General features: G+C 42.3%; 1 protein-coding gene across 3 annotated transcripts in view; it reads left to right on the top strand.

Moving 5' to 3' along the window:
• Positions 1-26,684, top strand: part of atp9a (ATPase phospholipid transporting 9A) — a 31,547-nt gene extending 4,863 nt beyond the window's left edge. The window contains exons 3-28 of one of the 3 annotated variants that reach the window (XM_089014948.1): positions 232-345; positions 470-578; positions 2,856-2,914; positions 3,473-3,524; positions 4,570-4,664; positions 5,447-5,527; positions 6,030-6,105; positions 6,253-6,329; positions 6,876-7,036; positions 7,134-7,276; positions 7,453-7,565; positions 8,039-8,269; positions 10,555-10,716; positions 11,907-11,999; positions 12,350-12,433; positions 13,980-14,150; positions 15,438-15,536; positions 16,897-16,986; positions 17,613-17,757; positions 18,945-19,009; positions 20,229-20,384; positions 22,031-22,095; positions 22,180-22,288; positions 22,381-22,438; positions 24,119-24,322; positions 25,783-26,684. In XM_089014948.1, the coding sequence (XP_088871074.1) occupies positions 232-345; positions 470-578; positions 2,856-2,914; positions 3,473-3,524; positions 4,570-4,664; positions 5,447-5,527; positions 6,030-6,105; positions 6,253-6,329; positions 6,876-7,036; positions 7,134-7,276; positions 7,453-7,565; positions 8,039-8,269; positions 10,555-10,716; positions 11,907-11,999; positions 12,350-12,433; positions 13,980-14,150; positions 15,438-15,536; positions 16,897-16,986; positions 17,613-17,757; positions 18,945-19,009; positions 20,229-20,384; positions 22,031-22,095; positions 22,180-22,288; positions 22,381-22,438; positions 24,119-24,322; positions 25,783-25,919 (2,949 nt within the window). In that variant the 3' untranslated portion in view covers positions 25,920-26,684. Of the gene's footprint in view, positions 1-231; positions 346-452; positions 579-2,855; positions 2,915-3,472; positions 3,525-4,569; positions 4,665-5,446; positions 5,528-6,029; positions 6,106-6,252; positions 6,330-6,875; positions 7,037-7,133; positions 7,277-7,452; positions 7,566-8,038; positions 8,270-10,554; positions 10,717-11,906; positions 12,000-12,349; positions 12,434-13,979; positions 14,151-15,437; positions 15,537-16,896; positions 16,987-17,612; positions 17,758-18,944; positions 19,010-20,228; positions 20,385-22,030; positions 22,096-22,179; positions 22,289-22,380; positions 22,439-24,118; positions 24,323-25,782 lie in introns of those variants that run through there. The other 2 variants (XM_089014958.1, XM_089014968.1) reach the window with 2 other exon arrangements.
• Positions 26,685-27,226: the final 542 nt, after the last annotated feature.

Genomic DNA, 27,226 nt, shown 5'->3' with positions numbered 1-27,226 from the left:
TTAGGTAGTGGCTCTTATTGTAGCTAGAGATCTCTAACGCCAATGTCGAAAACAACGTAACCATCCTGGTGAAAATTCCAGGTCAGTATTCCGACGAGGATCTTCATTCCAGAGAGTAAAGCGAAAGCCACCAATAATACTGTACTTCATTCCCTGATGATGCCAGACTTAATTACGATTTTGAAATGAACGACGTGTGTGTGTGTGTGTTTCTTCTTCTCTTCCCAACAGGTGCTCTTCAATCAATTCAAGTACTTCTTCAACTTGTACTTCTTGCTGCTGGCCTGCTCTCAGTTTGTGGAGGAACTCCGCTTGGGTGACCTCTACACCTACTGGGTCCCTTTGGTATGCAGCCTTTTACAACCTCTGTTGGTCAATAAGTCACTTGTCCGACAATGCGATTCTTCTGTTTCGTTTAATGACAGTTGACTTCCACAAGTCATCTTTTGAAGAGTGATTTTCATTTCAGGGTCTGGTCTTGACCATCACCATCATTAGAGAGGCCGTTGATGAAATAAGATGCTACATTCGAGACAAAGAAGTGAACTCTCAGATCTACAGCAAACTCTCAACAAGAGGTAAGCATGTGATGACATGAAATTCAACTTCCCACTGCCACACTCACCGAACACTGAGTACACGCTACACTCTGTACTATCATCCTGAACTCTATTTTTTTCTTTCTCGTTTTTTTCTGCAAGATCTCACTTCAACCCTTTTTGTTGTTGTTTGTTTTTGCATTACTACATGACGTCACTTTACATACGGCACTACCTCACTTTACATTCAGAAATGACATGTATTGTCTGTTGTCAATTGTATGTCTCTTTTAGCCACATTATAAGTGCCTTGCATGCCTTGCACGCTGGTTCCGAGAGGACATTAATTTCATCTGTGCTCTATGTCATGCATATTAGCATATTTGACAATAAAGCTGACTTTGACTTCGACCTTACTTTACAAACATATTAACAATGCTTTTACCTGCTGAATGCATGCTCTGAATGGATATGATTAGCTTGGGTCATTCCTGTTTGTTCCTGTTTGGTTGCAAAGACGCACAATGACCACCATATTCTTGTTTGTCAAGGCGAGCTCTGAGCGGTTCTGATCGATGCTGTAGTTCAGTCCTCGCAGACTCATTCTTATTTTTTTCATCATTATTTGCTGCAGTGGATGTTTTTAACAAACCAAGCTGGCTCAAACGTGGCCATTCTCAGTTTTTAATGTCCAAAAAAAATCCAGATGTTTTTTATTATATGAAAAATAGCATGGCATGAGGTAATATGAAATTGTTTTTCACTTCTCAGAGATTTGGAGCGGCAAAGATGTGTTCAGAAGCTATTTCCACTCTTTCAAATGGGTCAATACTGCTTCAAAATAACAGACAAAAGCGGGTGGGCCTCTTGTGATTTCCGTCATTCGGCCACTTTGATGTGGCAGCCATAAACCAGTGTCTGAAATAACGTCTGCCTGGATGTCCGAGGCATGCAACTTTTACATTGGGCGTACAACTTACAAAACGTCTCCGCCTGGGTGGCCGACAACTTCTTCAAGAAAAAAAAATAATAATCAAATCAAAGGTTTGCTTGATTCAATAAAGCAAACGTTTGAATGAAGATTTAGAAATCGAAATCAATTATTTTGATTTTGAAATATTTGTTCAGTTTGGAAATTTCGGTTCGATTGGCAATTTGCATACTCGGCACGGCAGCCAGTCAGAAGCCTACTTCGTAATTCCGGACTTTCCCGAGCGTTATAAGGTCGTGCATTTGCATATCATTTTCCAAAGTAGACGCACAGAACCTCAGCCCCAGAAGAAATATTCAGAACATTTATGACGCTACAAAAGGTAAACGTACATTATCCCGTGACTGTAAAGTGTCTTTGAGAGTTTTGAAAGGCGCTTAGAAATTAATGTATCATTATGATTATTATTAAAAGCATCGTGGAAAGAGGCGTTAAAGTGGCTTGTAGCAACTCTGACATGTAGCAACACAAACATTGCATTGTGCAACATGACGAAAAGTGTATGGACAAACGACAACTGGAGCAAAATCATCAGCAAGAGATATTTACGATAAGTGAAGCAAGGGAGCATTTGTGGTAGGTTCATCCTTCATAAAAGCAATCCTTAATACTTTGCAACAATGGTGTTTTTTTGCAATTGGTCTTCTTATTGTGTTTCAAGTTATGAAAAATGCGGCAGGCCACTTTATGGCCGGGCAGGCAACTTTTCCGAGTTGTCTGCCTTGGTGTCCGCTAACTTGTTGTCATGAGTTTCAGACACTGCATAAACACAATAGCACGATAGCAATCCCTCTGCACACTTGCTTTGCCCCAGTCTTCAAAAACGTGCCGAACACATTGCCATCAAAACCAATCATTCTTCATGATTTTAATATCTCTCACAATTGCCAATTGTTTGCAAGTCTGGCCATACACGCCTTTGCCACAAAGGGACAAAGAAGAAATGTGAATTCCCATGAACCCAGACACACAGTGATATTATATCTGCCTTAATGTCTTGCATATGCATTGGCCAGGGGTCACGACAGAGGTCAAGGGTCAGTGATCTCCTCCAAACAAATTTGCCTGTTAATTCCAAATGGAATGAGAGAGAAAGGCTCAACTCCCCCAGCATTCCTTCAGATCTGCATGGAAAATTACCCCCCCCCCCAAACTTCAGTGGGGTGACCGGTGAAGCATGCGAGAAAGCAGCTGGCGCGACTATTATTTGATTTTCGAGATATGCTCTTTGTGGTTCAAATGTTTACTTGCAACCATTTTTAATGATGCAACCCGTGGATGTATTTTATCATTTTACCTTTGCTGTGTTCTGTATTTTTCCTCAGGCACAACAAAGATCAAAAGCAGCAACATTCAAGTGGGAGATCTTATAATAGTGGAAAAGGTTTGTCTAAAACGCTTCAATATGGCACATAATGCTTATAATCAAATATTAATCATCTTGTATCTTTTGACGTCATCTTTTTTTTGGTTGTTTAGGAGATCTCAGTTTGAGGTTTTTTTTTTTGGTAGGATTTGATATGGAGTGTAGCTCCATGTATGTGTTTGCACATGAAACTTGAGAAGCACACTCATAGTGGTGTCTTAAGTTTTCAATGGAAGACGTCTTTCTGAATGATTGCTTGCAGCGCGGCCATAAGAAAGGTCACACAGGTCGGATACCAAATTTTGCCAACTTTTCTGACTGATGGTCAGCAATTTGGAAATATTACCTCACCGAGAGTTTGCTTCTTCGATCTACAACAACCGTGTTGGGATTTTGGGGGTGTGCAGAGTCTCATGGGGTCACCCCCCACCACCCATTTTTTTTTTAATGAGTGTTACTAATATGCCGCGTGCAACGTTATAAGTCAAACATTTTAAGAGCAGGAGGAGGGTGGGGTGCAGGCAGGAGCAGGAAGTGATGCCGAAGTGATGTTTTCCTTTCTGCTTTTCTTTGTAGAACCAGCGTGTTCCTGCTGACATGATCTTTTTAAGGACCTCAGAGAGAAATGGTAAACATCTGCTGGTCATTCATCCAGATCTGGCTGGGGAAATGACTTGTTTAAAGAAAAGGCACTGAGGTGCAGGGATTAGCCCTGAGCCTGGACAGGAAGTCTTATAATGTCGAAATTGTAATTGGGTCCAGTACTATACTATCAGTCAAAGCTGCTGTGGTCGTAGGCGGGCGTTCCATGCTTCCACTTATACATACGTCATACTTAGACCAAACTTTGACTTTGTTTCTCCATGCTGGTTTTGCAAATGAAATTTTGCATCGTGATAGGAGTTATCATAATTCATAAACACTCGAATTTATAAGGTTGAACAGAATATATCGCAGTAGTGTACATCGGTTGACCGTAATTATTCAGATTTAGTCACAATGGTTCATCATAATCAAAATGGTAATTAGCCGCTCCGTGATCAAACTTGCCTGTATCACACGCACTAACAAACTCGATAGGCAATATTAGCATTCGTGAGTTTTACAAAGTGAAAGCCAGAAACGATATCTTTCCACCCACATAAATTTAAGAGGTTTCACGATACTAACAGCTGCATTTTCTTATTTCTTATGCATATATATGCAGCACAACATTAGATTTTTTCGACTGTGTTCGTGGATGCATGTTGTGACCTCATGCCCAAGGGGGATAAAAAAAAAAAACACAGCAGCTTTGTCTTACTGGAAATAGTGTAGAGTTATCTCCCTTCCATGTGGAGGCCATTAGGTCAATTATAAAGAGCCTGAGCCGTGACTTGCCCACATGACTCATGCGGGCTAAATTTGAATTTGGTGGGAGGAGGGATAAGGTTTCTGTCCCACAAGTTAATGTGGCATACAAAACTCCCAATGTGAAAAAAAATATATAGAATAATAATAATCTGTTACGAATGCCGGCTTGAGTAAATCTTATGCACGTGAACAAGTGTCACAATTGGCTCACAGATCATGACTAGACATGTCGCTGATTGACATGAGAGCCTTATCTGACGTCACCCCCTGCTGGCGAAAGTGTATACCTGTGGCATAAGCATCTGCCTTCTGCCTCTCAGGCTCGTGTTTCCTCCGCACTGATCAGCTGGACGGGGAGACAGACTGGAAGCTGCGTCTCCCCGTTGCATGCACGCAGAGGCTGCCGACTGCTGCAGTGAGTACAGGATGGCGGCTAAATTGTGCTCAAGTATCTCGTAGACCAGTGGTCCCCAACCTCCGGGCCGCGGACCGCTACCGGTCCGTGGGTCATTTGGTACCGGGCCGCGCAGAAAGAATAAATCATTTCCAGAATTTCCGTTTTATTTATTATCTGAGTCCGAACTATGTTTTATTTTGAAAAATGAAAAATGACCAGATTGCATCCGTCTATGAATTACTCTTGACGCATGTCAAAACGCTTGTCTAGTTCACGTGATACGTACCGCTAAAATTAGCCCACCGTAAGCTAGCAAAATGAGTAAAAAACAAACGTCTTTGGAAAGTTTCTTTTCAAAAGGGAAAAGGCCCAGTGAGAAGACGGAAAAAGAAAATAAAGGCTGCATTTAACAGACAATACCATCCAGTTTCCATGCCTGTCGTATCGGTTTATTTTGTTGTATTTGTCCGCCGGTCCGTGAAATTATTGTCTGACATTAAACCGAGCCGTGGCGCAAAAAAAGGTTGGGGACCACTGCCGTATACTACAGGTACACTTGGTCAAAGTTTTTGGCAATCGCGAGAATGGACGAGAGTTCCCAGTCAGCAAAGCAAGCGTTATAAAGTCATGTTTGGATGAGTTTGGTGTGAAAGAATAAGACTATTAATCATCTGGATGAGATTGAACATCAAATTACATCACATGCAAATGTTTGAATCATTATTTTTAACTCTAGCGTCAATCAACACGAATGTCCCTTTAAATACACATTCGTTAGTAATATTGTTGATGTCTTGTAGGACCTTCTACAGATTCGATCCTACGTGTACGCAGAAGAGCCAAACATTGACATCCATAACTTTATTGGAACCTTCACCAGGGTGAGTGCGTGTACATCATTTGGTATGAAGCAGCAATCAGGTCTCGTTTGTGTTATGGATTTGTCTTAAGCGAGTATTTCTTACTTCATCACGGAAATCTGCGCTTTCACACACACACGCACACACACACACACACACACACACACACACACACACACACACACACACACACACGCACACACACGCACACACACACACACACACACACACACACACACACACACACACACACACACACACACACACACACACACACACACACACACACACACACAAGCCACTGTTACACTGTACTGTACACAAGGGGCATTGATCCACTCACACGAATGACCGCCATCACACCTCCAAGCTTGGAGGTCCACCTTGAGAAAACATTGTCACTAATAAATCAATAAATGATTTGACTGTGTTCCGTTACACTTTTCTCGCCATTTCCAAAGCAAATTTGGCGACATGCCCTTGGGGCTGTAGAAACCCTCCTCGGCACATTGTTTTTTCACAGGAGGATGGAGACCCTCCCATCAATGAAAGCCTCAGCATTGAGAATACACTGTGGGCCAGCACGGTGATCGCCTCAGGTAGGTTCCAACAAAGTGATGGTGACACCTTGATTTTGGTGCTGAATGATAGTGTTTGAAATGATCATTTTTCTGAAGCATTGGTTTTTGACCTGCATTTTTATTTTTAATGTGGTATGTTAAGAGTGTGTGATTCCTTTGTCATAGGCACAGTAGTGGGACTGGTGATTTATACTGGCAAAGAGCTGCGCAGCGTCATGAACACATCCAACCCGCGGCACAAGGTACAGTGGCTGAAACCAGGCATTGCAAATCTTACAGACAAGTATTATTATGACAAAGTTCAGGTTAACTGTTTAATAGCATTCCGGGGTTAAATAAACGTTGTACGTCCAAATACAGTAGACCCCTGTATTGTCAAGATCTGGTTGGCGACCAACGGGTAGCGCTGTCGGCCCTGCCGGCAGCCGCGCTAGTGTCGTTCCAATCAGTGCCGGTCAAAAGGACTCCCGGCACAACCATTCGGTGGCGGGTCATTGCATTGTGCAGTACATTCATTGCATTGTATGCTGTGCATGTGTTTCCTGCACCCTGTCAAGTCTTGGCAGACTTTTACTCTTGTTTTTTTTTCTATACTTTGTATTTTTCTGTTCAGATGATTTTGATGTTTTAGATTTTGTTCCTGTTGACTTTATTTTAATACAATTTCTCAAATACATCCTCCTGCCTACTTTTTGGGATTCACAACCACCATCACCACCTTGCAAAGCGTGACACGCATTGCCACTTTGAATAGCATCGTTACTTTGGCTATTTGTTGGCATTGTCAGGTGGGTTTATTCGACCTGGAGGTGAACTGCTTGACAAAGATCCTGTTTGGGGCATTGGTGGTCGTGTCTCTCGTCATGGTGGCGCTGCAGCACTTTGCAGGACGCTGGTACTTGCAGATCCTGCGCTTCCTACTGCTCTTCTCCAACATTGTACCGATCAGGTGGGATGTTAACGCCTCCCACAATCATGTCATCCGCATGGGTTCAGTTGATTGTGCGTTCTCTCTGAGTTCTCTTGTCGTGATACATCCGATATAGCCTCCGTGTCAATCTGGACATGGGAAAGATGGTTTTCAGTTGGATGATCAAGAAGGACTCCAAGATCCCAGGCACGGTGGTTCGAGCCAGCACAATACCTGAACAGCTGGGCCGCATCTCCTACCTGCTGACGGACAAGACAGGTGCGATTGGAAAAAAAAAGCTAACAAGCGTTTTAATCAGAGCAGCAACATTAAAAAAGTACCAAAAAGCAAAAAAAAAAAAAGTACAGCACGCTTTTGCACGTTTCATGCTTTATTCACTGCCACGTGTATCATAATTGTACTTGAATGATGCCCTATGACTCTGTGAATGCCAGGAACTCTTACCCAAAATGAGATGGTTTTCCGACGCCTCCACCTTGGGACTGTTGCATACGGGATGGACTCAATGGATGAAGTACAGAGCCACGTGTTTAGTGCCTACACACAGGTACAAAATAGGACAAGGAACGGCACTTCAATTTCCGCAATAAACCAAATCTCACAAAGCTCGGAAGAAAATGCAGGTTCATTGTTGGATAACGAAAACAAACAAAAAAAAAGACATCAATTTGTGATTTTTTTTTTTTTACCCATCAATTCTTCCTGACCTCTGATCATAGACCTTGTCCCCCCTGACACCAGAGGTTAGCGAAGCAGGAAACAGGATGAACCCAAATCCAAGCACTGCCCCTACATGTTAATGATGTTGCCCATTTACCTCTGCAACATATGGATGGCTCATAATAGAAAAGAAGCGAGTAATTCAGATTTAGTTAAAAGCATCTAGGTATCCAATGTTTACTGTTTTAACTTTAAAGCCATTAAATTGCCTCTTCACAATCAACTTGTCAAAAATCAAGAAATCCTGCTCATTTGGAGGTCAACTGATAATCATCTTGAGAGCTCATCTGTCCTCATCAGTGGCCTGTGCGTGCTCCTCAGCCGACACATGACCTTCCGGCCTCCAGGACGCCAGCGGCCACCAAGGTTCGTAAGACCATCAGCAGTCGAGTCCACGAGGCGGTGAAAGCCATCGCGTTAGTGCACAACGTGACGCCGACGTACGAGTCCAACGGGGTGACGGACCAAGCCGAAGCAGAGCAGCACTACGAAGACACCTGCAGGGTGTACCAGGCCGCCAGCCCCGATGAGGTACTGGACCCGGACACACGCCATTTTGTCATCTGTTCTTGTTCATTTCTTTACATCCTGTGAAAATGTCGACCCTCTCATCTATACAGGCTTGTCAATTAAGTCTGGGCGTCATGTCATTTCACTCCAAATTTTAAAAGACAACCGACATTACTTTTTCGTTTCTTAACTGACATCAGAAAAACGTTTTATAGCATCTAAAATACCCAAAACACGCAGGATGATATTTTTAGTCAAATGCAAAACACCAATCAAAATGACTTCAAGTGTGCTGAAACTGAAAAAAAATGAAACCGGAAGCGGCCAGTTTCGGAAGGTCCCGCCCCCTTGTTCAAGGTGTCACCCCAAGACGTCTTGCCTTGCTGGAGAATCAAAACAATGGCTTCAGATTCACAGAATATGCTTTCTTGTTACTAATCCAGGTATGAATATGATTCAAATAGTTCTGAAGAGGAAAGCATACATGTTTGCAATCGATTAAAAAAGTCCTTCCGTGTCATTTTGAGGCATCTGGGGGCTGGAAATGTAGCACCAAAAAGAGGTTGAAAATGGCGACAAAGCTCCGTGTAAGGAATGAATCAGCCCGTGTACTGGCTGATTCATTCAGCGCGAGTCTTAAAAGGTAAAATATAGCTATATGCGGTGGAATCTTTGTAAAATACGCTCAGTAGAAGTCATTTGAAGCCATTTTACAAATTATGGACACAAGTTGTCCGGAGACGTCGCTTGTCCTTTAAGACCCCTCAGGCGTTCTGAGATTTGCACTTTCACTATTTCTATTTGCATTCCATTGCATACACCCCAGGAAGAAAAAAAAACACAAGTTAATACGCACCTCCCCCTCCCGCCCCTCTCCTGGATTTTGATATTCTCACACATCCAGCCAAGATGAGTTTCCCCTCATTAATTGTATAACACCTTCACACGATCCCAACACGGTCCGTTATGTGTTGACCATTTTTGGGACATTCCCGCTCAGCTGCTTTCTTCCCTGAAGTGTCACAGGCCAAATGTCATGCCACATTTATGTCCTCCATGGTACGCGTTCTTTGAACACCAGGAAGAAGTCTGCTGAAATCAATGTGATCCACATCCTGCAGCGTAAATACGGATTTCCTTGATGTGCTCCCCAGCCTCTTGCACTTCTCCCCTTTTGGGTTTCCTTTGCGCACACGTTTTACGGGTCACTGCTTTTGTCATTGAAAAAAAAAAACACCTACATTTGTTGTTAGGAGGAAATGACTGCTCTTGACTCTTTGTATGTGACGCTCATGAGAATTTTGTAGCACGATGCACATTCCAGGACTCAGCCAGTTGAACTGGCTTTGCCAAAGGGAAGTCTTAATATAGTGCCGATTCACGTCACTGACGCTTGAACGTACATCTTCACTATGGCAGTTTTATCCTGCTATGCCACGTTTTGGCCATGTGACTTAACAATTGAGGTCATCTCACCATTCAAGAAGTAAATACATACTGTGTTGGTTTCATTGTTATCAGTGTTTGAAATAACGTCTGCCTGGAGTACAACTTTCAAATTGTCTTGGCCCGGGTGGCCGACAATTTCTTTTCAAATCAAACGTTTGTTTTATTCAATAAAGCAAAAGCAACAAGCAAACCGCTACAAGCCACGTAAACTGCTCTTTCTAAGCGCCTTTCAAAACTCTCAAGTACACTTTACAGTCACGGTATAGTCCAAAACAGGCTTCTGATTGGCTGCCTTGCCGAGTATGCAAATTGCCAAACATGTATACTCGCAATAAAACTTGGATTATAACATTTAATAAATATTTCTCACCAATAATAATACATTTAAGCATACAGTTTACTATAACGACATTTTCTTATTGTAGCGTGCGTAACTGCCAGACAGACCATGCACTTAAATATTGTATATTGTCTTCTGTATTTTTGGCTTATGGATTGGCTTTTTTTTTTTTTTTTTTTTTTTTGCAACCTCTGGTCTGCAAATTACTGTTATATTTATCTCGCCTATTTTTCGACCCAAAATGCTCTTAAGTAAGTAATGGACGTGGTTTGCCACTAGCCTTGAGACCCTGCCGACACAATATTTTCCTTGAAAGTTATCCGTCAATAGTATTGAGTGCTCCAAATGCTCCAGACATTGATTAAAGTTGAAGTGACTGAAATCTTAAGGACCCGATTCAGGCTACGCATCCCTTTCCTTTGATATAATTCATGGAATGTGACATGATAGCATTGAGATCAATAATCTTCTGTCAGTCCCAACCGATTTCAAGGTCTTTTCTACTCCCTGTCTGCAGGTGTCGCTGGTTCAATGGACGGAGAGCGTCGGCTTGACGTTGGTGGGGAGAGACCAGTCCTCCATGCAACTTAGGACCCCCACTGGCCAAATATTGAACTTCAGCATCCTGCAAATCTTTCCCTTCACTTATGAGAGCAAGAGGATGGGCGTCATCGTGCGGGTGAGTGCCAATAGACTTGTTGTTGCTCCGTGAATGCAAGTTCAGAAACAGGCCAAGGTCAGTTTGGGCTGTGTTTGCTGCTAGGGGAGGCACAGAGGCTGCCCCTTTGAAGAAAATACATGACAGATTTATCATAAGAGTTGGTGGATGTGACTGGGGATAGGGGGGGGGGGGGTTGCATATAGGTCAGATGACTAATATACAACCGACGCCTCCGGACAAGTTGTGTCCATCATTTGTAAAATGGCTTCAACTGACTTCTACTGAGCGTATTTTACAAAGATTCCAGCGCATATAGCTAGATTTTACCTTTTAAGACTCGCGCTGAATATTCAGGAAGTCTTGTTTTTGAGTTAGTGACGAGTCCTGACGTCACATCACGGAAGGAACGCCCCTGACCAAGAAATCGACATAATGTAGTCGTCCTTTCATCACGTCAATGCATTTTGCGGTACTTTGTTTTGTCTGAAAACTTCGTGTTGATCCGTGTTGATGGCAAAATTAAAAGGAAAACGTATAAATAACACGATGGGGAATCCTTGTGTGTTGCACCGAGCATCCATTTGCTGATATTCGCTGACAAAAATTCCCAGGAGACAAATCAGCCCATTTCCACGGAGCTTTGTCGCCATCTTCTGAATTTTTTGGGTGCTACATTTCTCTCCAGATGCCTCAAAATGACACAGAATAAATTCTTTAATCAATTGCAAACATGGATGCTTTCCTCTTCAGAACTATTTGAATCATATTCATAAGTGCATGAGTAACAAACAAGAAAGCATCTTCTCCCAATCTGAAGCCATTGTTTTGATTCTCCAGCAAGGCAAGACGTCTTGGGGTGACGCCACGAACAAGGGGGCGGGACCTTCTAAAACTGGCCACTTCCGGGTTCAATTTGAAGTCGTTTTTGGACACTTCAACTCATTTTTATTGGTGTTTTGCATTTGACTAAAAATATCATCCTGCGTGTTTTGGGTATTTTCGATGCTATAAAACGTTTTTCTGATGTCAGTTAGGAAACAAAAAAGTGGTGTCGGTTGTCCTTGAAGTGACTCAAACGCACAAGCCACACTCATGTGCCCCGCTCCCCTGTCATTCGACTGAAGTTTCAAATGATTTTGAGCATCTCTGTGACCGCAAAACACATTTTCAGTGGGTCCTTTTTTAATTAAAGATGAATTCCATTTCAGGATGAGTCAAATGGAGACATCACGTTCTACATGAAAGGTGCTGATGTGGTGATGGCTGGTATCGTGCAGTATAATGATTGGCTGGAAGAAGAGGTACTTACTTTTTTGTTCATTTTGGCATTCTACAACTAATAGCCCAGTTTATTTACACATGCTTTGCTTTTCTGGCGGGGTATGAATTTTCCATTAAAAAATAGATAGCAATAACCGTGACTTTTCCGGTTTAAAGTAGAATTGGACCTTTTACATATTGGTTCATTAATAATCATGAAACATTGGAAATAGTAAGTACTAAATACCAATTTAGGGAAGCTTTGGGATAACTATTACTTTGGGTGGTGGTTTCATAAATGCATTCAGCTTTTCTCTGTAACTGAATTGACGGTGGATAATCATGTCTGAACACTGCGATTTTTTTTTGTGTGATTTTTTTTTTTGTGTAGTGTGGGAACATGGCAAGAGAGGGTCTGCGAGTCCTGGTTGTCTCCAAGAAGTCCCTGACTGAGGAACAATATCAGGATTTTGAGGTAAATGTTGAATGTGAAACACTGACTCCCTGTAGTTCACCATTTGTTTTTGTGGTTGAGGCCCAAAGCTACCCTCAAAGTAGCATTATTCCCCTTGTCAAGCCCACTTTTAAAAATCCAACAGTTTACAATGTCCTTTTTCTGTTTATTCATTCACATTGGTTTGGATTGGATTTGCCTTTATTAGTCTCGCAATGGAGACATTTACATTTCACAGCAGCAAGTTATAAAGGAAGAGGAAACGAAAGAAAGAAGTAGAAAAACAGAATCCAGGAGCTGCTGGAAAGGCAGCCACTCTCGTAGCGCCGTCTTGAAGTCAAAACAACAACAAAAACTAAATAAGAAATAACGTGACACAACACAGACATTCAATCTTAAGCACTTTCTGCACCTTCTTTGTTGCATGAAGCAGTTCTAGATGAAAGAGAAGAGGATCAAAGCATCGTTTTCACCAGTGGATCAGGGATGTCATGGTTAAATGTGCACGTCTGCTACAATCTAAATGTTGAAAGCAAACACAAAGCTTTAGCATTTATTAACAAAAATAGATGGTCTCACATCTCCTGTCCCACGTAAATCCGCTTCAATTCCAAGCCGTGACAGTTACGCATACGCGTCAATGCTCTTTTCTTCTCTTGGTGGGCTCCTCAAGCCATATGCCTCCATTCAGCCGCAGGCTGTCTAACAGCAACGATCTTTCTGCTGAACAAAGCAGGGCTGTGAAAATGCTGCCCATTCCAGGTGCAAAAAAGCACAATGGCCCCTGTGGTGTCCAGTGTGCATTGTATTCAAATGACCGATTCCTCATTGTTTTTTCCACGCGAAACTTCTCCATAGCTCTTTGTGAAAATGGATGACTGAAATTCATGTTCAAGCTACAGTGCATCACTTTTTTCTTCGCAAGCATGTTTTTTTTACTTCTCGTAGCAAGCTATGGTGCTCCCCTTTATCTGCCCATCTCAGAACCTGATTTTCAAAAGTGTCATGGCTGCAAAATCCAAGCATCACGTGCAACACTTCAAAGATGAAGAGTTTTCTTTTCAAATGGTTGTCAAGGGAACTGAACTCCAGCTCAAAATACATGACATTTTTGTCCTAATAAATACAATTGTTGCTGGGTGATGAGATTAACCTTCGAACCTACTTGTCACCCCACACCCCACTCATTGTTCAAGAAGGGCGGTGTGGCTTCCCCGCATGCTCCAATAAGTGAACTGTATCATTGTGTATTGGAGCTGGTGGGCAGAAGTGAGTCACAAATACACACTTTTTCTTTCCTCTATGAGTCACTGGCCAATTGTTTATTTTTTTCGTTATCTCATTGGCGAGTGACCCACAGCAGCCAAATGACGACCGGCAACACACTCACTCGTTCAATTGGCTTTGGGAACCTGCTTGAAAGAATACAGTTTTAGGTTATTTTGTTATCGTTGAAATGTTTTGGATCATTTGTCAATTCAGCCTACTGTCTGCGTGTGTTTTTTTTTATGCAGTTCGTCTTCATATTTCATTCAAGTCAATCTGTCTTCTTCCTCTTTCCCTTCAGGCACGCTACGTCCAGGCCAAGCTCAGCGTGCATGACCGCTCCCTTAAGGTTGCCACGGTGATTGAAAGTCTGGAAATGGAGATGGAGCTCCTGTGTTTAACTGGCGTGGAGGACCAGCTGCAGGCCGACGTCAGGCCCACGTTGGAGATCCTTCGCAATGCGGGCATCAAGGTGGAGCAACTTTCGACAGCATATGAATGACACAAATAGCATGACATAAGAGTGGCCTTAATTTATATCAAATAAGATCAAACCTTGATTAGTCTCACACTAAAGATGAGTATGTGCGTAACTGCATTATAGAAGTGATTCTTTTTTTTGTTTGTTTGTTTTTTGCGCTTGACTTTTACCTTCTTCAAGTTGTCTGACACTTGAGAAAATGTATTGGATTGGATTAGCCTTGATCAGTCTCGAAGTGGAGAAATTTACATTTCACAGCAGCAAAGTTATGGAAGGAAAAGGAAAGGAAGGGAAGAAGTAGAAAAACAAAATAGAGGAGCTTCTGGAATGGTAGACACTCTCACGGCGCCATCTTGAAGTCGAAAGGAAAAAACAAACAAAATAAAAATAATAATAACATTGCTGTCACTTTAATGGTTTGTAACTTAAAGGACAACCGACATCACTTTTTTGTTTCCTAACTGACATCAGAAAAATCGCATCTAAAATACCCAAAACACGCAGGCTGATATTTTTAGTCAAATGCAAATAACCAATAAAAATGACTTAGTGTCCAAGATCTGCAAAAATTGAGCTGCGAAACTGGGCATTTTCAGAAAGTCCCGCCCCCAGTTTGTGACGTCACGCCAAGACATCTTGCCTTGCTCAAGAATCAAAATAATGGCTTCAGATTCGGAGAAGATGCTTTCTTGTTACTCATCCAGTTCTGAATATGATTCAAATACGTCAGAAGAGGAAAGCATACATGTTTGCAATCGATTAAAGAATTTATTCCGTGTCATTTTGAGGCGTCTGGACAAAAATGTAGCACCCAAAAAAGGCAGAAGATGGCGACAAAGCTCCGTGGAAATGGGCTGATTTTTTTCCGTGGAATTTTTGTCAGCAAATATCAAATAGTTGCTCGGTGCAACACTCAACGATTCACCATTGCGTTATTTACGTGTTTTCCTTCTAATTTCGCCATCAACACAAAGTTTTCAGGGCAAACAAAGTACCGCAAAATGCATGGTGTGTCGCTTTCTCGGTCAGGGGTGTTCCAAACGTGACGTCACGTGGGGATCGTCGCCACCTCAAAAACAAGACTTTCGGAATATTCAGCGTCAGTCTTAAAGCGTAAAATATAGCTATATGTGGTGAAATCTTTGTAAAATACGCTCAGTCAAACTCATTTGACGTGATTTAACAAATTATGGACACAACTTGTCCCAAGGCATCGGTTTTCATTTAAATAACACAATGACGCAAATATGTGCACTGTGTTATTTGCTTCCTGCAAAGGTTTGGATGCTGACAGGAGATAAGCTGGAGACGGCCACATGTACCGCTAAGAATGCCCACCTGATCACCCGCAGCCAGGATATCCATATCTTCAGACCAGTAAGTGCGCAGATTCTGCTAGTGGGAAGGAGGAATGGGGGAGGGGCGGGTGGCTGTGGAGGCGTCGTCCTGGATCAAACATCAACCCTCAGCACCCTCCTTGGCACGTTTGCGAGCGCTCGACTTCTTGCACAGGCCCAGCCGGCATCCACAAAGCATCAATCACTTCCTGATGGCGAATGCATCCAAGCCACTGTCACAGAGAGCAAATTGAAGGAGAAATTGAGCAAAGCACTCCCGCTGAGAATGCGCTGAGGCCTCGTTTCCTCATTTGTTTTTCAGCTTTTGGACTTTGAAGGTCCTCTGGCGACGCTACGCCTGGCGCCGAGCCACTTCAGAAAGTGAGCCGGCCACTTCAGGTTACAACTGTGCTTACTGGAAGAGAATAACAATGGTTGGCATGCCTTGAAAACCCGAGTCCCAATGGACACCGGGGGAGTGCTGACTGGGCCTGCGACGCACACATCTGGATTCGTTTCCTGGTCACCAGCAAAGTCCTGATGCCCGCTGACGTCTGAAGAGTCAGCGGCCGGCGGATTCACTCCACGCGCTGTCTGGGATGAATTTTTGCTCCTTTTCTGCCTCAATGAAGCTGACAGTTTCCTCCGTCAAACTTGCCAAAGTCCAGTTTGTGGAGCAGAAATGGTTCAACTGGAATGCAGTGCGGGGAATTTGTTTGTTTACAAGGGCTGATGCGAAACGGCCTTCTTCTTATGAAGTTTTCTGCAAGGAAACTGGCAAAATGTCACCATTTTGATTCCATCCTTTTAAAATGTATCATTTGTTACAATTGGTCCTTGTTGCTGAATCTCTGCCTTGTGTTAGTTTAATGGAAGACATTAAATTGGCCACAGATGTTAGTATGGATGATGTTTCTCTTATCCGTGGCCTGCGATTCTTGGCTAACCAATCCAGTAATGCCTGGCACCTTTTTGGATGAAGTCACATGGTTTTGGCTCATGTAACCAGGGACAAGCAGACAACTTTGATGGATAGGTAGGTAGGTAGGTAGGTTGATTGCTAGATAGATAGATAGATAGATAGATAGATAGATAGATAGATAGATAGATAGATAGATAGATAGATAGATAGATAGATAGGTAGGTAGGCAGGTAGATAGATAGATAGATAGATAGATAGATAGATAGATAGATAGATAGATAGATAGATAGATAGATAGATAGATAGATAGATAGATAGATAGGTAGGTAGATTTACCATGAAGTAAATACAAATACCAAAATGTATAGAACGAACCACAAAACATTTTATAAAAAGGCACGTTTAGTACAACAGCAAGCGCAGATAACTTTTGTGTATGTTTGTGCTGAAATACTTTACTGTTGTGTAACGACAACAGGTGACCACAAGAGGAGAAGCCCATCTGGAACTTAACGCCTTCAGAAGGAAACATGACTGTGCCCTGGTGATATCGGGGGACTCCCTGGAGGTAAGCAATTGGGATAATGTCATGAAAATGTAATTTATTGCATCCTGTAAATACGTCGCTCATTGAAGAGTGGTGCGGTTTTATGTCAATGAAGCAATGTATGTCACCTTATATGGTAGGGCCTTTTATATCGTTTCAATATATATATATATATATATATATATATATATATATATATATATATATATATATATATATATATATATATATATATATATATATCAGTCCTTTTTTGTTCCACTCCTAACACCACTGCAGTTTTGAATGGCTTGATTAGGATATTTTCATTTACATTCCAACAACATTTTGGTGGTTACTTAGTGAGAGTCGTAATGTTTACTGAGAATGAGTGTTGAGAATGACCTCACTTCTTCAATGCCGTATTAAACAATAAGCTTCAGAGCGCATTTGAAATCAGCTAACCAAAAACGCCAGCGTTGACCTTTAAAATGAGCAGGTTTGAGTGCGTGAAATACAAAAGGACAATTGGCAAGTCACTTTGATTCCTCTGCTGTGCTTGTATGCTCGGACAATAAAATCAATACAATCAGTGCAATGGATGGTAACCCTCACTGCGATCGATGCAAAGCGATGCAGCACTCACCGTTTGTTCCTCGCCGTCGCAGGTTTGTCTTAAATACTACGAATACGAGTTCATGGAGCTGGCGTGTCAGTGTCCCGCTGTGGTCTGCTGCCGCTGCGCCCCTACCCAAAAGGCCCAGATTATCCGGCTGCTGCAAGAACGGACGGGCAAGCTCACCTGTGCTGTCGGTGCGTAGCCAACCTCAAGCAGACGCGAGCTGATATGAGCTGAGTTCTTCGCTCGTTCGCTGCCAGACGATGTACAAAATGCATCCACTCCAGTGCCAGGGTTTTTGTCATTTTCACTCAAATTGCAGGACCGATAGAATATTGAGTTTTAGGACTGCATAAACATTCAATTCAGCGTCAGAAACCTTACACTCTCTTCTTTCATCAGAAAAAAAGAGTTAATTCCTAAGTTATATGGGTCTGGAGTTATCTGGGCGGCTGTACAAAATACAATATAAAATACATACATAGTGTGTCCTTGAGAGCTTTGAAAGGTGCTTAAAATGAAATGTATTACAACAGCTGAATCTGTAACAAACGCTAACGTGGACAAAAGAAAAATGCTGCCCCCTCGTGGGAGATAAAAACATTGCCAGAGGTCTGACCAGCGCTTTATCAGCACCCCCTCAAAAAAAAAAAAAACAACCGAATTCTGGTTCCACGTCATGCTTTTCAATTGCAGAATACATTCAGGAATGGCAGTGAATGAGTGAAAAGGCAGACTACAAAATGTTACTTTTCGTATTGTGCATCTGCAAAGTATTCACAGCGCTTCACTTTTTCACTCTTTTCTGAAGAGAGTAAAACGGATTATATTTTTTTTGTTTGCTCACAATTTCACACACAATTCTCAAAAATGCAATGGGGTAAAGCCTGTCTATTTCTGCCATTTCTGCAGTAGTAGATTTTGTAATGATGATTTATATATTTGACAAAAAAAGAGTCTAAAGAGACGAGTGACCTTTTCTAAACCAAGGAATGGCTAGCCTGTCAATTTTGATTGAAATAACCTGGCTGATCGATAATTGGTAGTCTTTCATTGGGGCTGCCAAACTAATGTAGGACATATTTTGACCCAGTCAAGTTTGTTGATTGGTAGACAGAATCATCATTTTGTACATCAATATAAATGGAAGAAGTGATCATAACATGATTGGGCGCAAAGTGTGTGGACACTATCCTAAGGACACATTTGGGAATAAGGTGAATAAGGTCTTTTTGGATGCCTTCATGTAACAGTCCATTTTATTTCCTCGATGACGGACGGGATTGTGATCTGAAATGAAGGGCGTGTCTCGAGAAGCAACGACTATCGGATGTTATGCGATGTGAATCCTGACACCTCTATGGCTTTTGTTTTCTCTTAGGGGATGGAGGAAACGATGTCAGCATGATCCAGGAAGCCGACTGTGGCGTGGGAGTGGAGGGAAAAGTGAGACTCTTCTACCCACCGAACCTCTCTCACAACTCGCCTTTCCTGTCAAAAGCCCTAGCGCCTTCACGTATACGCACGAGTCCATTTTCATTGTCGGTGTGCATGAGGCATTTTACATGGGGGGGCTTCACAGTCTGCATCCCAGAAACACTACAGTACTCCTATTATCTGTTCTTTTTTCCATCTATGAAAATATCTTCTAATGTTGGTGTTCTGAATTGCACAGGTGATTTTTGTAGGCGTCGTTGCTAAAGCGGAGACTCTTAAAGGACAACTGACATCACTTTTTTGTTTCGTAGCTGACATCAGAAACATGTTTTATAGCATCTAAAATACCCAAAACACGCAGGATGATATTTTTAGTCAAATGCAAAACACCAATAAAAATGACTTAAAGTGTCTAAAAAGTACTTCAAATTGAACCCGGAAGTGGCCGGTTTCAGAAGGTCCCGCCCCCTTGTTCGTGGCGTCACGCCAAGACGTCTTGCCTTGCTCGAGAATCAAAACAATGGCTTCAGATTGGGAGAAGATGCTTTCTTGTTACTCATCCAGTTATGAATATGATGCAAATAGATCTGAAGAGGAAAGCATAAATGTTTGGAATCGATTAAAGGAGTCCTCCCGTATCAATTCGAGCCGTCAAGGACAGCATGTAGTGTCCCAGAAAATGCACAAGATGGCGCCAAAGCTCTGTTGGAAATGGGCTGATTTGTCTGCTTGGAATTTGTGTCAGCGAATACCAAATTAGTCGTCTTGGTGCAACACACAAAAGATTCTCAATCGCGTTTTCCTTCATATTTTCGCCATCAACATGACGTTTTCAGACCAAAGTACCACAAAATGCATTGTGTGTCGCTTTCTCAGTCAGGGGCGTTCCCTCCGTGACGTCACGTCAGTAATCGTCACCAACTCAAAAAGCGGACTTTCTGAATATTCAGCGCGAGCCTTAAAAGGTAAAATATAGCTTTAATATGGGGTGGAATCTTTGTAAAAATACGGCGAGTAGAAGTCATTTGAAGTGATTTGACAAATGATGGACAGAAGTTGTCCGGAGGCGTCGGTTGTCCTTTAAGCTCCACAAGTCAGATTTGTGTGCGTGTGTGCGCTGACTGTTTTAACGAGCGCAACAAAATGTGTTTTAGCGTCTGATCCACTTGGCGGCGCCTCAGGTGGACAGACTCCTCACTGTCCCGTCTGCCTTCCTTGTGTTGAACAGGAAGGCAAACAGGCTTCGCTGGCCGCAGACTTCTCTGTGACTCAGTTCAAACATTTGGGTCGTCTCCTGATGGTTCACGGACGGAACAGCTACAAGCGCTCGGCAGCCCTCAGCCAGTTTGTCATCCACAGGAGCCTTTGCATCAGCACCATGCAGGTCACAATCTCCTCCGATAGTCCCGCATTCGTCCTCTTTGACGGCATCGCTCCATTTTTTAGAGGGGTTTTCTTCATTTGGGTCGTAGATGATCTTGAGGCAATTCCAGGGGACTACCAGATTCATACTGGAATGCTCCTCCACAAACAATCCCTGGACACAAACATTAAACATGTCTTTTTATTTTTTAGTTGTCGTCATCATGAAAAAACGTGTCGTTAAATGTAAATACTTTGAGCGACAGTTTTCATGTAAGCATATTTCAGGGTGCGTGAAAAGTTTAAACAAAGACGCTGATCTAGCACATTAGGTTTGTGGAGATATTTTTATTTATTTGTTTGTTTGTTTATTTATTTTTTATTTATTCATTTTAAGTTAAGTGATGTTTTACTTGATGATTTCAACAATTCACAAATTTTAAGTAACGTATATGACTGTGTAAGCTCGAAGTCGTACAGGAGTGGTCCATCGATGAAAAGAAGTACAGATGACGGCTGAAGAAACCTTTTCATCGATTAACATATATGACTATTGCATATTTTGTTGTTATAATACCAGACATGCGAAATTAATTGAGCTATCTAAGAACTATTATTTTGGGGGATTTAGGGGTGTACAGCCAATCAGAAGCCTGTTTCGTGCTTCGGACTACACCGTGACTGAAAAGTGTACTTGAGAGTTTTGAAAGCCGCTTAGAAAGAGGAGGCCACTTGGCGTGTAGCAGTCTGCTTTTAGCTTTTGCTTTACTGAATAAAACAAACGTTTGATTTGAAAAATAAAATCCCTTTTTTTTTTCTTGAAGAAGTTGTCGGCCACCCGGGCCGAGATGGTTTGAAAGTTGTACGCCCGACGTAAAAGTTGTACGCCCCGGACGCTATTTCAAGCACTGCTTATATGCGGAAAGTTTGAAAATACACCAATCATTGGGGGTGCACCTTATACTCTGATGCGCCTCATACACCGGAAAATACGGTCATTGATAATTGACCCCCCCCCCCCCCCCACACACACACACACACACACACAAAACAAGCATAGAAAGGTCTGAGCATCCAATATGAGGCAGAAAGGTGTGGTCATGAGTCAGAGCGCCCCCACACCAGTCCAACCTTGGGGCCGCCGTGGAGGACGAGCCTGTGACTCAACGCCTCAAGGGAGTTTGGGAGCGGCGGGGGGGTTCCTCCACATGTCTGGACAACCACAACCACAGCTGGAAGCGGCACTGCGTGGCCCTTGACAGCTCAATGGTGCATTAGCCATGCCGACCCCCCCGCGCGCCAAAATTAGTTGCCAGTTCTTGTGTCAACTTTCAGCCAGAACTATTTGAATCATATTCATAAGTGGATGAGTAACAAGAAAGCATCTTTTCCCAATCTGAAGCCATTGTTTTGATTCTCGAGAAAGGCAAGAGGTCTTGGCGTGATGTCACCAACAAGGGGGCGGGGCCTTCTGAAACTGGCCACTTCCGGCTTCAATTTGAAGACACTTGAAGTCATTTTTATTGGTGTTTTTTTTTTATTTGACTAAAAATATCGTGTTTTGGGTATTTGAGATGCTTTAGAAAACGTTTTTCTGACGTCAGCTAGGAAACCAAAAAATGGTGTCGGTTGTCCTTTAAGCAACAACTTCTCTTTGCTGTCTCACAGGCCGTCTTCTCGTCCGTGTTCTACTTTGCTTCGGTGCCGCTCTACCAAGGATTTCTTATTATTGGGTGAGAGCACATGGCCCCAGCCAGCTTGTCGTCGTCCACACGCACGTTTATCAAGAAACGTGACAAAGATTTGCCACCTTTCAGCTACTCGTCCATCTATACGATGTTCCCTGTCTTCTCCCTGGTGCTGGACAAAGATGTCAAATCTGAGGTGGCCATGTTGTATCCGGAGTTATACAAAGACTTGTTGAAAGTAAGTCGTAACAGTTACACACACGTGCTATTTAGAATGATACCAAAATCAATGTGTTGATATTCTTCCGTCTTGTTTTTTTTTGCCTTCAGGGGAGACCTCTGTCCTTTAAGACTTTTCTAATATGGGTTTTAATAAGTATTTATCAAGGTAAGAACTTTTTTTCTCAATTTCTCAACCAATTTGACGTTGTTTTTTGATTTTTTGCCAGGAGTATATTAACTCATTCGCTGCCATTCCCAAATTTTGGGGGGAATTGAAAAGTAAATGTGACGTAAAGCGCCATTTCTGAATTGGTTCGGGTTTTGGTTTTTCTTCCGGGGGTTCCAATACAGCGCCGGTCAGACCTCTGTCAATGTTTTTCCCTTCCGCGAGGGGGCAGCATTTGGCTTTTGTCTATGTTAGCGCTTTGTTACAGCTTCAGCTGTTGTTAAAGCGCTATATACCTTAGGCATTAACTCTTTTTTTTCTGATGAAAGAAGAGAGTTTAAGGGTTCTTACGCTGAATTGAATGTTTATGTTGTCCTAAAACTCAATATTCTGACCCTGGCACTGGAGTGGACACATTTTTTCACATCGTCTGGCAATGAATGAGTTAAGAAAGGCCATGTTTTTGTCTTAAAGAGAAAAGCTATTGACTCTCTCAACCTGATTCAAGACGGTTTTTGGACTTTTGTCGAGGTTTGGATTTATTTTTTGGCATCCTCAATCGGAAATAGAATGAGTCACTTCGTGCAAATATAACTTTGCCAATAGCTTCATTTTTGGTTCACACTTTCCGAAACGTTCACATAATTGAAAAAAACAACAACAAAGCATCGCTTCCCTTAGTCTCTTTCTACATGTAATATTTTTTTTTTTGTTCACAGAGAAAAGTCATATTTATAGTCAATATTTGTATGAGAAACGTTTCTGGTCCACTTATTGTGTCAATAACACGGCTGTAACCGAAAATGCTTTCTGTGCGGCGCGAAGACCTCATACTGACACTCCTGCACAAACTAGTTGCGAGCGAGACGCAAAAGCAGAGCTTCAAGGACAACCGACGCCTCGGACAAGTTGTGTGCATAATTTGTAAAATCACTTCAAATGACTTCTACTGAGCGTGTTTGACAAAGATTCCCCCGCATACAGCTATATTTTACCTTTTAAGTCTTGTTTTTGAGTTGGTGACGAGTTCTCCCGTCACGGAAGGAACGTCCCTGACCGAGAAAGCGACACACAATGTATTTCGCGGTACTTTATTTGGTCTGAAAACTTCGTGTTGATGGCGAAATTAGAAGAAAAACATAAATAACGCAATGGTGAATCGTTGTGTGTTGCACCAAGACGACTATTTGATATTCGCTGACACAAATTCCCAGCAGACAAATCAACCCATTTCTAACGGAGCTTTGGCGCCATCTTCTGCATTTTCTGGGACACCACATGCTGTCCTTGACGACTCAAATTGATATGGGAGGACTCCTTGAATCGATTGCAAAAATGTATGCTTTCCTCTTCAGAATTATTTGAATCATATTCATAACTGGATGAGAAACAAGAAAGCATCTTCTCCCAATCTGAAGCCATTGTTTTGACACCAGGAACAAAGGGACGGGACCTTCTGAAAGTGGCCATTTCGGGTTTCATTTTGAAGTCGTTTTTGGACGCTTGAAGTCATTTTTATTGGTGTTTTGCATTTGACTAAAAATATCAGCCTGCGTGATTTGGGTATTTTCAATGCTATCAAACGCTTTTCTGATGTCGGTTAGGAAACAAAAAAAATGGTGTCGGTTGTCCTTTAAAAGCGTCACTTGACCGTAACAATGAAGTCGCTGGTCCTCGCAGGCAGCATCATCATGTATGGGGCGCTGCTGCTCTTCGAGTCGGAGTTCGTCCACATCGTGGCCATCTCCTTCACGTCGCTCATCCTGACCGAGCTGCTGATGGTGGCGCTGACCATCCAGACGTGGCACTGGCTCATGATGGTGGCGGAACTCCTCAGCCTGGCCTGTTATGTGGCGTCGCTGGTCTTTTTGCATGACTTCATCGGTGAGATAACCTCAGTGGACTTTAAGTCTGTTTCTTTCACTTTCAAATGAAACTTTCAACCTGCTATGACCTTACATCCATTTTAGAAAAGGTCACATCCAAAAGCAATGACAGCCATTTTGCAGCAAACAACTTGGCTGTGAATGACCTCAAATTGATTATCTTAAAATCTGAAACGGTGGACTTATTTGTTTGAAACGTACATTAGCAAGAGTTTGTGTGCGCTCTCCGTTACAATGTTACGAGGAAGTTTGAAACAAATGACCACAGCGGTCACTTCCTGATGCGTTGACACACTGAGTCGTTCGTGTTGGCCACTAAGACCCAAAATGGCACTCGTCTTTATTTTTGGTTTTCTGTGGGCTGCGGAGATCCATTTTGAGCCTGCCATCTCAACCGCTGCAAGTCTTAGCCGGCATGTGTGGTCAAGGCGTACCTTTTTTTGGAGATGCTTTTCTTCACTGAGGCACATAAGAATAGATTTTAAAGGTCAGCCTTCATGCGTCATTTCAAGCCGACATTGTGCTTACCAAGAAGGTTTGCTTTATCGTCATTGTTAGATGGAAGGAGGTTGAGGCGAAAACACACGTAATTTACAGACAAAGCCTTTTGAGGTTGGGTGCTTTAAATGTGCTACTAATAACACATTTTCCAGTCAAAATTGAGGAAAAATAATGGATGTCACGGAAAAACTGTAATTGTGGGAAATTATTTTTTCCCTCCTTCCGTCCGCTTCTCTCTTCCTTGTGGACAACGCAAGCAGGCCACCTTTCATCGGCAGTATTGAGATGAAACACATTTCTGCTTCATCTCTGTTTCAATAATAATAATAATAATAATAGGTCTGTGTAAGCTCTCAGTCGTACAGGAATGGTCCATCGATGAAAAGGTTTCTTTCTTCAGCCGTCATCTGGACTTCTTTGAAGGTGTCGGACGTTTCGCTTCCCATCCAAGAAGCTTCGTCAGCAAACTAAAGTCTTACTGGGGCCGAAACTACCAGAAAGACTTTAGTTTGCTGACAAAGTTTCTTGGATAAGAAGTGAAACGTCCGACACCTTCAAATTTGTACAGATGACGGCTGAAGAAACCTTTTCATCGATCGACCACTCCTGTACCACTGAGAGCTTACACAGACCTTTGTTTTTATTGGAAAGTGTCCTAGGGTGTTTGGAAAGGCGCTTGAAATTAAATGTATTATTATTATTTTTCCTCCTCCTCTGTCTTCTTGAGTGACAGCTGTCATGTGCGTGCTGCTGTCACATTTGACTCTGCAATCTGATTTGATAGCGACCGCGACAACGACTTTGAGACTTTAAGTGACGGGGTGACAGTTGTTCAACTGGCTACGTTTCGCTCCGTATTTCACACTTGCTTCATTGCGGTATAAACTAGAAGAGACAATTGTCGAAAAGAACACTTTTTCACAATTTATGAGGGTATTTTGTGACCATACTTTTCAGATGTCTATTTCATCACCACGCCGTCGTTCCTGTGGAAGGTGACGTGCATAACGCTGGTCAGCTGCCTGCCCCTCTACATCCTCAAGTACCTGCGTCGGCGCTTCTCCCCGCCCAACTATTCCAAGCTCACCTCCTAGTAGGCGACGCCTGACTTCTGTCTTCATGACACCAGTGCTGGTCTACATCATGTGACATGGAACTGTTTTCAAGTGTAAGAAATATGACACATTTTGCTAATTTATTCATGCGCATGTTCATTAAAAAAAAAAAAAAAAAACACGAGTTTGATGGCCTTTCCAAAGCTTACATTTGCCATCGTTAGTAGCAGTAGCAGTTTTATTGTGGGACTGGAGACTTGATTCACACTCCACGTTTCTAAAAGGAGTGGCAGAATTATACACTTTGCCAGCAATTGAGTGACCATAAAAGTCACTTTTGTTTATGCGTCAGGGAGTGTAGGCGCTCAATGTCAGCGTAACCGCTGCAGCTCGGGATAATTTGGTCCCAGCGTCTTTCTATACCGAGCCCGCATCCCCAGCAGCGGTGGTTATTTTAGGCCCATCATTACTTTCATGTGGTTGTGACCTCGAGCCATTAAACAAAATAATAAGGGATAACATTGTTCATATTGTCAATATATTTATTTACTTACTCCCAGTGATGCACTGAATCTTATTTTGTCTTTGCCCTACTGTGTTTTATGGAATTCATATTTAAAAAGATATTATTATTATTTATTATGTTGCCATTAAAGTGGAACATGTGATGTGGGTGCTTGTGAATAACTTATGTTTGTTTTTAATCTCTTCACCTTTTTATGCTATTTACCTGTAGTGGGCTTCTCCCTTTCAAGCAAAACAAAACTGTCGTGATTGAGCTGATGAATAAATTTGCTGCTTTGTTTTTGCCTCCAAAACAAAGCACAAGCAGTAATTTTCCTCAAAGTTAATGGCGAGTGTTCTATTTCTGTTTCTATATCGTGCCGTCAAGTTTATTTTTTTCACCTTTTTTTAACGACAGTTCCCAGACATTCAACAGGTTTTGACGTGAAAGGGTGAGTCGTTTTGTTTTAAATATTAATATGAACAGTGATGAAGTCATTTTACGTATATGACAATTAAGAGCGTCTAAATGTTCCTTAAAGGTGCACTTTCAAAAAGTTGAATTATGGCAATGGATTTTCATGATAGTTTGAGAACTTTAAGCGCCGTACAGGTCATGGTGAGACAGCCAGTTCTGACAGTAAAGCTGCCGAAGCCTACAAGGGATCATTCCTCGAAATGGTGAAAGAAGAATGCTACGTTCCTCAGCAAGTATTTAATGCAGATGAGACCGGCCTTTTTAGGCAAAAGATGCCTAACCGGACTTTCGTGACACAGGAATAGAAGTCTGAACCCCATTCCATCAAGCCATCAACGACCATCACAAAGGTAAATAAAACGAC

Source organism: Hippocampus bargibanti, linkage group LG01 (assembly GCF_051943395.1).
Source record: "Hippocampus bargibanti isolate YZ-2025 linkage group LG01, ASM5194339v1, whole genome shotgun sequence".
NCBI lineage: Eukaryota > Metazoa > Chordata > Actinopteri > Syngnathiformes > Syngnathidae > Hippocampus > Hippocampus bargibanti.
Note: the sequence above shows the minus strand (reverse complement) of the source record. Positions and strands in the feature narration are given on the sequence as shown.